At 36.8% G+C, this 10,532-nt stretch overlaps 1 protein-coding gene across 1 annotated transcript; it reads right to left on the bottom strand.

Annotated features, from left to right (window-relative positions):
- Positions 1-376: 376 nt before the first annotated feature.
- On the bottom strand, positions 377-10,275 carry LOC107898119 (uncharacterized). Its single transcript, XM_016823658.1, has 2 exons — positions 9,748-10,275; positions 377-535 (listed from the first exon to the last, which is right to left on the bottom strand). The coding sequence occupies exons 1-2, from the start codon at positions 10,273-10,275 to the stop codon at positions 377-379; spliced, it is 687 nt and encodes a 228-aa protein (XP_016679147.1).
- Positions 10,276-10,532: the final 257 nt, after the last annotated feature.

Genomic DNA, 10,532 nt, shown 5'->3' on the forward strand with positions numbered 1-10,532 from the left:
ATGTTTGGGCTGCCCTTTTCGGGTTTTCAACTCAAACCCCCTTTGGTCTCAAGGCACCCTTTTGCGGGTTTTCACCTTGGCCTCTCTATTTTTTTTAAAATTCCCTTTGCATGTTTTCACTTTGATCCCACCTCACTCTTCAAGTGAAATATTTCTTGACGGAATCTGAGTTTACAGGATTCGACAAATTTTTACCATCCATCTCACTCAAAATCAAAGCTCCTCCGGAAAAAGCCTATTTTACAACATAAGGTCCTTCCCAATTTGGCATCCATTTCCCTCTAAAATCTTTCTGCAAAGGGAGAATCTTTTTCAGCACCAAGCCTCCCTCATGAAATTCTCTAGGAAGAACCTTCTTATTATAAGCTCGCATAATTCACTTCTGGAACATTTGACCGTGACGAATAGCTTTTAGACTTTTCTCTTCTATCAGATTCAACTGATCATACCGAGATTGGATCCATTCGGCCTCATCTAGTTTTAGTTCAGCCAATACTCGGAGAGAAGGAATTTCAACCTCAATAGGCAAAACTGCCTCCATCCCACAAACCAAAGAAAAAGGCGTTACTCCAGTAGAAGTTCTGATAGATGTTCGATAAGCAAGAAGAGCGAATTACAACTTCTCATGCCAGTCCTTATAAGTTTCAGCCATTTTCCCCACAATCTTCTTGATGCTTTTGTTGGCCGCCTCCACTGCACTGTTCATTTTTGGGCGATAGGGTGATGAATTACGGTGTCTAATATTGAACTGATTGCAGACTTCCGCTATTGTGCTGTTGTTCAAATTCAGCGCATTGTCAGATATGATCCTTTTAGGCATTCCATATCGACATATAATCTCTTTCTTCAAAAACTTATTGACTGCTGACTTCGTGACATTCGCGTACGAGGCTGCTTCTACCCACTTAGTGATGTTGGATCACCATCACCCCTACGGCGAAGCTAAAAAATTTAATAATCGGTGACCCTAACCACGAATCCATGTGTGAGGAATGAATCAGGGTGAAAAGGGTTACGAAATTACCTAATGTCTGTTCTGAGTAGACAACAACTTCTCAGCAATGTGTAGTCTGATCTACAATCGAACCAAGCCAATCTATCGAGACTCTGACCTCTACATAATCCACCCAGTTGACTACGAACGGAAGAAATCCCCAAAATGATTTTGAAAGTAATTTTTCTTTGACGACTGCTAGACCAAAAACAAAGAAAAACGGGATTCTTATATCCTATTATTTTAGGGTTTTTAGGAATTAAATAAATATAATAATATTTTAAACCAAAAATTATAATTACATTAATTATAATATAATTTCGATAAACCATATATTTATTTGAATTCATATGCTAACCAAATTCATGTCCTCATTATGCGTACAACAAACTTGTACATAATGTGTTGGAAATTTGATTACCGAATTAAAATAATTCTATAATTAATTTAATTCAAGTGAAACCCAAAAATAATACCAACTATGGTTTATTCCGTTCATTTCAACTATAGGGTGTGACCCTGTAGGTTCCTGTAACGATAGAAGTAATACTAGAACGATTCCAATGTTACAAACAATTAGTGGCATCTAGCAATGCATCATTGCTACCTAAGTCACAAGAGATCATGATTCGACATAACGTTTTTTTTCTTTTATGATTAACCTTTTATGTAATAATCCTTAAATACTTTATCTCTGGATTGGACACAAGTCATGGAATAGTCACACTTGTATAGTCCATTCCATGTTCCTTGATACCTTAAGCAGACTACAATATACAAATAAGTATGGCATCTCATATCAACTTATTTGAGCATGGCCATGCATTTCTAGTCTCACTTAATCAAGTGGCCCAAGATATTACTCCCATTATGTAGGAGGGACCAACCATATCCCTCTACATCGATTGTGGTATATCCAACATCAGCCTTTATAGAACAACCAGTTACGGTTTACGTTTGACTGTATCAAAATATACTACTCACGATGTTGGGATTATGATGATCTCAAGTCTGAAGATCATATACATATTAATCACTATGAGTAATGTCGTGACAATTACATAATAATCCAGGAAACATACTCATAATGGGTCAATCCAATATGTTGTTCTCTAACACACATATTCATGCATCGATTCTGACATTCCATATCAATGATAACTCTTTATCATCAATCAACTACATGTTAGTCTTAATGCATTATTGTTTTCCTATCTAACAATAATACTTGACTAATGATCTTTTAAGAATAATCATATTATTCTTAGGACATTATTATAAAACAGTTTATTTATACACACAGAAAAGAAACTGAAATAATAATGATAATGCCTTATATTAATAAACATGATAAATCAAGTATGTTATTACAACCATCCCATGATTGATCTTTGGGCATACTCTAACAATCTCCCACTAGCACTAAGACCAATCACTTATATATCTAATAGCAAGTGACTAAGTGTGACGATCATGCTTCTGCTGTGTCAGAGGCTTGGTCAAGGGATCAACAATGTTATCATCTGTAGGTACTCTGCATACCTCTACATCCCCTCGATTAATAATCTCTCAAATGAGATGGTAGCGCCTAAGTATGTGTTTGGATCGCTGGTGAGATCTAGGTTCTTTAGCTTGTGCAATGGCTCCATTGTTATCACATCGGAGTTCTATAGCATCTGATATGCTAGGCACAACCCCTAGTTCAGTAATGAACTTTTTGATCCAAACTGCTTCTTTTGCTGCCTCACTGGCTGCAATATACTCGGCCTCTGTTGTAGAATCGGCTACTGTACTTTGCTTCAAACTCTTCCAGCTTACAGCGCCATCATTATGGCAAAACACAAAACCTGATTATGATCGAGAATCGTCCTTATCGGTTTGGAAGCTGGCATCAGTGTAACCTTTTACACTTAACTCTTCCTCACTTCCATATATTAGGAAAGTATCCTTAGTCCTTCTCAAGTGCTTAAGGATATTCTTGACTGTGGTCCAATGACCTTCACCGGGATCTACTTGGTATTTGCTCGTCATGCTTAAGGCATATGAGACATTTGGACGGGTACATAACATGGCATACATGATAGATCCAATAGCGGAAGCATATGGAATTTTACTCATGCGTTCTCTCTCTTGTGGAGTTGAAGGACACATTTCCTTCGAGAGTGAAATACCATGTCTCATAGGTAGGAATCCTCTCTTAGATTCTTCCATACTGAACCTTTTCAGTACTTTATCTATGTATGTACTTTGGCTTAGACCTAATAGTCGTCTTGATCTATCTCTATAGATCTTTACTCCTAAGATGTAAGTTGCTTCGCCCAAGTCCTTCATGGAAAAACAACTTCCTAACCAAGTCTTAATAGACTGCAGGGTAGGTATGTCATTTCCTATGATAAGTATGTCATCCACATACAGTACCAAGAATGTTATAGTGCCCCACTATCTTTCTTGTAAACACATAGCTCATCTTCATTTTTGATAAAACCAAACTCTTTGATTGCATCATTAAAACGAAGATTCCAACTTCAAAAAGCTTGTTTTAATCCATAAATGGATCTTTGTAGCTTACATACCTTTCTAGCATCCTTTGGATTGACAAAACCTTCAAGTGTGTCATGTACACATCCTCGTCAAGTTTCCCATTAAGGAAAGCTGTTTTGACGTCCATCTGCCAGATTTCATAGTCATGAAATGCAGCTATAGCAAGCAAAATCCTGATGGATTTAAACATAGCTACAGGAGAAAAAGTTTCATCATAGTCAACACCATGAACTTGGTGAAACCCTTTAGTGACTAATCGCCCCTTGTATATTTGTACATTACCATCCATGTTGGTTTTCTTTTTGAAAACCCACTTATACCCTATGGGCTTAACCCCTTCAGGTGGGTCAACCAAAGTCCATACTTGGTTTTCATACATGGAATCCATCTCAGATCTCATGGCTTGAAGCCATTTCTCAGAGTTTGGACTCGTCACCGCTTCTTGATAAGTCTTAGGCTCATCTTGATCTATAAGTAGAACGTCACCATGCGTTGTGATGAGAAATCCATATCTCTCGGGTGCTTGGCGTTCTCTTAAAGATCTACGCGGTGGTTGTGTTTCTACAACAATTACTTGTTCCTCAATCCCTTGTGGAACTTGCTGTTGTTCTATCTCTGGTTCAGTGGTATTTTGCGATTCTTGAACTTCATCAAGTTCAATCTTTTTCCCACTTCCTTTTCTAGAAACAAATTCTCTTTCTAGGGAGACACCAGCCCGAGCAACAAGTATTTTGTTCTCAGTGGGATTAAAGAAATAATATCCTTTAGTTTCTTTTGGATACCCCACAAAAACACATTTTTTAGATTTGGGCTCAAGCTTATTAGACGTCTGACGTTTAACATAAGCTTCGCAACCCCAAATTTTCATAAAAGAAATACTGAGACGTTTCCCAGTCCACATCTCATATGGTGTCTTTCGAACTGATTCAGATGGAACACGATTTAGTGTGAAAGCAGCTGTTTCAAGTGCATGTCCCCAAAAGGAAGTCGACAGATCAGCATGACTCATCATGGATCGAACCATGTCTAACAAAGTTTGATTTCTTCTTTTAGAAACTCCATTCCACTGAGGAGTACCAGGAGGAGTAAGTTGTGAGACAATCCCACATTGCTTCAAAAGATCATCAAACTCTAAGCTCATATACTCCCCACCTCGATCAGATCGAAGTGTCTTGATAGTTTTTCCTAGTTGATTTTGTACTTCATTTTTGAATTCCTTGAACTTTTCAAGGGATTCAGACTTATGTCGCATGAGATAGACATACCCATATCTACTGAAATCATCAGTGAAAGTAATGAAGTAGTGTAATCCTCCTCTAGCCTGTGTATTTATTGGCCCTCATACATCAGAATGTATTAAGCCCAATAAATCACTAGCTCGTTCACTTTTACCAGTAAAAGGAGATTTAGTCATTTTTCCCAATAAGCAAGATTCACATACTTCAAATTGTTCAAAAACAAGTGAATCCAAGAGACCATCTTTATGGAGCTTGGATATGCGTTCCTCACTTATGTGGCCCAAACGACAATGCTATAGATAAGTTTGATTTGAGTCATTTATTTTTTGATCTTTTAGTATTTATGTTGTAGATGGGATTTGTTTGATCTAAAATATAAAGGCCATTAATCAATTGTGCCGAACCATAGAAAACATTATTGAGATAAAAGAAACAACAATTATTCTTAATAATTATCTCAAAACCAATTTTGTCTAAACAAGAAATTGAAATAATGTTTTTAGTCAAACTGGGCACATAATAACAATCCTCTAAACATAAACCAAGTCCACTAGGCAAAGATAAATTATATGTTCCTACAGCTAATGCAGCAACTTTTACTCCATTTCCAACTCGTAGGTCCACATCTCCTCTAGCCAAAGTCCTACTCCTTTGCAGTCCCTGTACAGAAGTACAAATGTGAGAACCACAACCAGTATCTAATACCCATGAAGTAGTAGTTGATAAATAAATATCAATAACATAAATACCTGAAGCAGACGTTCCACTTATTTTGGCCTTCTTGACTTCCTCAAGATGGATAGGGCAGTTCCGCTTCTAATGTCCAGTCACACCACAATGAAAACAGTTTCCTTCCTTAGCCACCCCTCCTTTAGGTTTCAATGCAGCCTTTACTTTTCCAGGCTTGGGCCTACCTTTGCCCTTGGGCTTTGTTTGAACTTTGGCCTTTCCCTTGCCCTTATTATTACGGACCATCAGTATAGGCTTGGGTCTATCCTTTTTCATGTTGCCTTCAGCAGTTCGTAACATACTGAGCAACTGTTTCAGAGTCTTATCAATTTCATTCATATTGAAATTGAAGACAAACTGGCTGTAGCTATCTGGCAACGATTGCAGAATAACATCAGTGGCCAACTCTTGGCTCAATGGAAACCCAAGCTTAGATAGGCTTTCAATATAGCCAATCTTCTTAAGGACATGAGGTCCTACTAGGCTTCATTCAGCCAGCTTACATTGGAATAGGGCCTTAGAGATATCAAACCTCTCTTGCCGTGCTTGCCCTTGATAAAGTTCTTTCAAGTGCTCAATCATTTCATAAGCAACCATGTCCTCATGTTGCTTCTGAAGCTCAGGGTTCATAGTGGCAAGCATAAGACATCCAACTTCTACCATGTCATCAAGATGCTTCTTGTAAACATCTCTATCAGCCCTCGAGGCATTAGTGGGTGGTTCGTTAGGAACTGGTTGTTCAATGATATATAATTTCCGTTCTTGTTTAAGGATAATCCTCAAGTTACAGAACCAGTCAAGAAAATTTAAACCATTCAACTTGTCCTTCTCAAGGACCGATCGTAATGATAGTGTATTTGTGTTTACAGCCATAATATATCTACAAAAATGAAATTATGCGTGTGAAAAAATTATCAAATTTATATTCATCATTAAAAGGACTTAATTAAATGATGTTCCCACTATTTTATTACAAAACTAATACCCTCATAGATTAGTTTCAGAAAGACTTTCTCGAAAAGTATTTCAAGTGGGTTAAGGATCCATATTTCACCTCCTCTTAAGTCAGCTTTGGCTTTACTCTCAAGATTATGGTTATCTAGGTAAGCAACACTTTGCTAATTACATCATATGTAACTCCTAAAGTTTGGTGAACAACTCTTGTTCTAATCATCTTATGATTTATCCAAATTACTCACCTCTAGGTTTCTAATCCTATTAGAATAACCTAGTTAAGTCATTAACCAGTTTTAACCAGCAAATATCACTTGTGTTTCTTCGCGTTTAACTAAGATAAATACTAGTACTTCGCTTTAGCAGAACCTACACAGTATTGATCGAGGCCTTAATGAGGGCAAAATTGGAATGCTATGTTGACTTAATATTTTAATAGAGGGATTTTCTTAAGATTGTTCCATCTCACCAATTATGGTTTACTTTAGTCCATTTAGCCATTTAATTGATCTCATCAATTAATGTGGTTCAATATTATCAAATTTTAACATGGTTAAAATTTAGCATGCTTTAGACATCCATAGCATCTCATACATGAATAAAACAATAAATAAATGCAATAGTTATAGCCCATAAACTAAGGTGGCGCAACCCAAGCCAATGGGAGAACCAAAAAGAAACCTAAGGTTGTAAGCCAGTTTTCAAGCTATCAGTCCACACTGGTTGGCTCATCTTCCTTCTTGACTAGCCCACAGCAACTCTTACAAATTACAATATGTAGAAACTCGTTTTACATATGAGGGAGTAAGATGAGAAGAGAAATACAAAAGAATAGTAGCAAGGCACGACACGCAGGCCATATTTATAAAATTACAACCTTTTTATCAAATGGGCTATCGGGCTATAACTATGCATTTCAAACACCGTGCATGTCAAAAATATCATACATAAATAAACATTTTTGTTAAGGTGTATTAAACCGCATACCCCATTCAAAATGAAACCTCACGATTTAATAACTGTTATCAACAGAATCGTGTTTTCGAGATTTTAATTCAAGGTTTCATGCCGGAACAACCCTTGTTCCACTAACCAGTTAACTCTTATCGGAATCTGTCAACACCACCGTCGCACCGTCATAGATCTATTAACACTTAACAGTAATAACATAAAACCGATTAGACCATAACACCATGATTAACATTTAATCCATTGTCAAAAAGAATGATTATCAGGTTACTCTTAAACGATTTAAACAGTCAGAAATTGAATAAAATTGAAGCATGCATCTCATACAATTGCATCACCCAAGTATTTAAACCTGAGTCCATGTCACACAAGTGGCTCTGATACCACCGTTGGATCGTCGGCACCTCTACGACACAGCGGAAAAATTTAATAATCGGCGACCCTAACCACGGATCCATGTGTGAGGAACGAATCGGGGTGAAAAGGGTTACGAAATTACCTAATGTCTGTTCTGAGTAGACAGCAACTTCTCAGCAATGTGTAGTCTGATCTACAATCGGACCAAGCTGCAATCTATCGAGACTCCGACCTCTACGTAATCCACCTAGTTGACTACGAACGGAAGAAATCCCCAAAACGGTTTGAAAAGTAATTTTTCTTTGACAGCTGCTAGACCAAAAACAAAGAAAAATGAGATTCTTATATCCTATTATTTTAGGGTTTTTAGGATTAAATAAATATAATAATATTTTAAACCGAAAATTATAATTACATTTATTATAATATAATTTCGGTAAACCATATATTTATTTGAATTCATATGCTAACCAAATTCATGTCCTCATTATGCGTACAACAAACTTGTACATAATGTGTTGGAAATTTGGTTACCGAATTAAATTAATTCTATAATTAATTTAATTCAAGCGAAACCCAAAAATAATACCAACTATGGTTTATTCCGTTCATTTCAACTATAGGGTGTGACCCTGTAGGCTCCTGTAACGTTAGCAGTAATACTAGAACGATTCCAATGTTACAAACAATTAGTGGCATCTAGGAATGCATCATTGCTACCTAAGTCACAAGAGATCATGATTCGACATAACCTTTTTTTTCTTTTATGATTAACCTTTTATGAAATAATCCTTAAGTCATTTATCTCTGGATTGGACACAAGTCATGGAATAGTCACACTTGTATAATCCATTCCATGTTCCTTGATACCTTAAGCAGACTACAATATACAAATAAGTATGACATCTCATATCAACTTATTTGAGTATGGCCATGCATTTCTAGTCTCACTTAATCAAGTGGCCCAAGATATTACTCCCATTATGTAGGAGGGACTTATTCTATATCGACCAACCATATCCCTCTACATCGATTGTGGTATATCCAACATCAGCCTTTATAGAACAACCAGTTACGGTGTACGTTTGACTGTATCAAAATATACTACTCACGATGTTGGGATTATGATGATCTCAAGTGTGAGGATCATATACATATTAATCACTATGAGTAATATCGTGACAATTACATAATAATCCAGGAAACATACTCATAATGGGTCAATCCAATATGTTGTTCTCTAACACACATATTCATGCATCGATTCTGACATTCCATATCAATGATAACTCTTTATCATCAATCAACTACATGTTAGTCTTAATGCATTATTGTTTTCCTATCTAACAATAATACTTGACTAAGGATCTTTTAAGAATAATCATATTATTCTTAGGACATTATTATAAAACAGTTTATTTATACACACAGAAAAGAAACTGAAATAATAATGATAACGCCTTATATTAATAAACATGATAAATCAAGTATGTTATTACAACCATCCCATGATTGATCTTTGGGCATACTCTAACAAGTGAAATAATCAATAACTACAAAAATGAAACGATGCCCATTAGAAGCCTTCGGTGATATTGGCCCAATGACATCCATACCCCACATGGAGAAAGGCCATGGAGAGGTCATAACGTGAAGAGGTGCAGGAGGTGCATGCATTTTATCCCCATAAATTTGGCATTTATGACACTTCTTGGCATAATTGATGCAATCTCTTTCCATAGTGGACCAATAATATCCGAATCTCATTATCTGTCTAGCCACAGTGAATCCATTGGCGTGTGTTCCACAAACACCCTCATGGACTTCTTTTTAGATTTCCTTAGCCTCTACAGCATCTTCGCATCTCAACAATACTCGATCCTTTCCCCTCTTGTATAGAATCTCTCCATCTAAGACATAGTCAATAGCTAGTCTCCTCAATGTCCTCTTATCATTCTCCGTTGCCTGATTAGGATATTTGCGATCCTTCACGTATTGCAATATGTCTTGGTACCAAGGGCAATTATCATTCTCCACCTTTTCAATGCTGTAGCAATGGGCCGGGATCTCATAAATATTGATTTGAATGGGCTTCATGTCTTCTAATTTATTCACTTTAATCATGGAGGTTAGTGTAGCCAGAGCATCAGTCATCTGATTTTCTTCACGTGGGAGATACCAGAAAGTGATATTGTCAAACTCTTCAATCAAATCCAGAACCAATCTCCGATAATGGGTTAACTTTGGGTCTCTCGTTTCCCATTCTCCTTTTAGCTGGTATATTACCAATGCCGAGTCCCTATATACTTCTAGTGTCTTGATTTTTTGCTCTTTGGCTGCCCGGATACCCATGCTGCAAGCTTCATATTCATCCATGTTATTGGTGCAATCAAAGTATAAGTTACTGGTGAAAGGATGATGATCCCCGTTTGGATATACCAGGATTGCCCCAATCCCATTGCCCAACACATTTGAAGCTCCGTCAAATTTCATCCTCTAAGAATGATTTTCTTGAGAATCCTCCTTAGAATTTTCTATATACGTTAAGTCTTCATTCAGTAAGTCAAAGTCCAGAGGCTCATAGTCTTCTAAAGCTCTACTAGCCAAGAAATCTGCTATTGCACTCCCTTTGATGGCCTTCTGACTTACATATACCATATCAAACTCGAAGAGTAAGATTTGCCATCTAGCCATTCTCCCATTCAGCGCTGTGGACTCCATCATATACTTTAAAGGGTCTAATTTTGAAA

Source organism: Gossypium hirsutum, chromosome D04 (genome assembly GCF_007990345.1).
Source record: "Gossypium hirsutum isolate 1008001.06 chromosome D04, Gossypium_hirsutum_v2.1, whole genome shotgun sequence".
Classification (NCBI taxonomy): domain Eukaryota; kingdom Viridiplantae; phylum Streptophyta; class Magnoliopsida; order Malvales; family Malvaceae; genus Gossypium; species Gossypium hirsutum.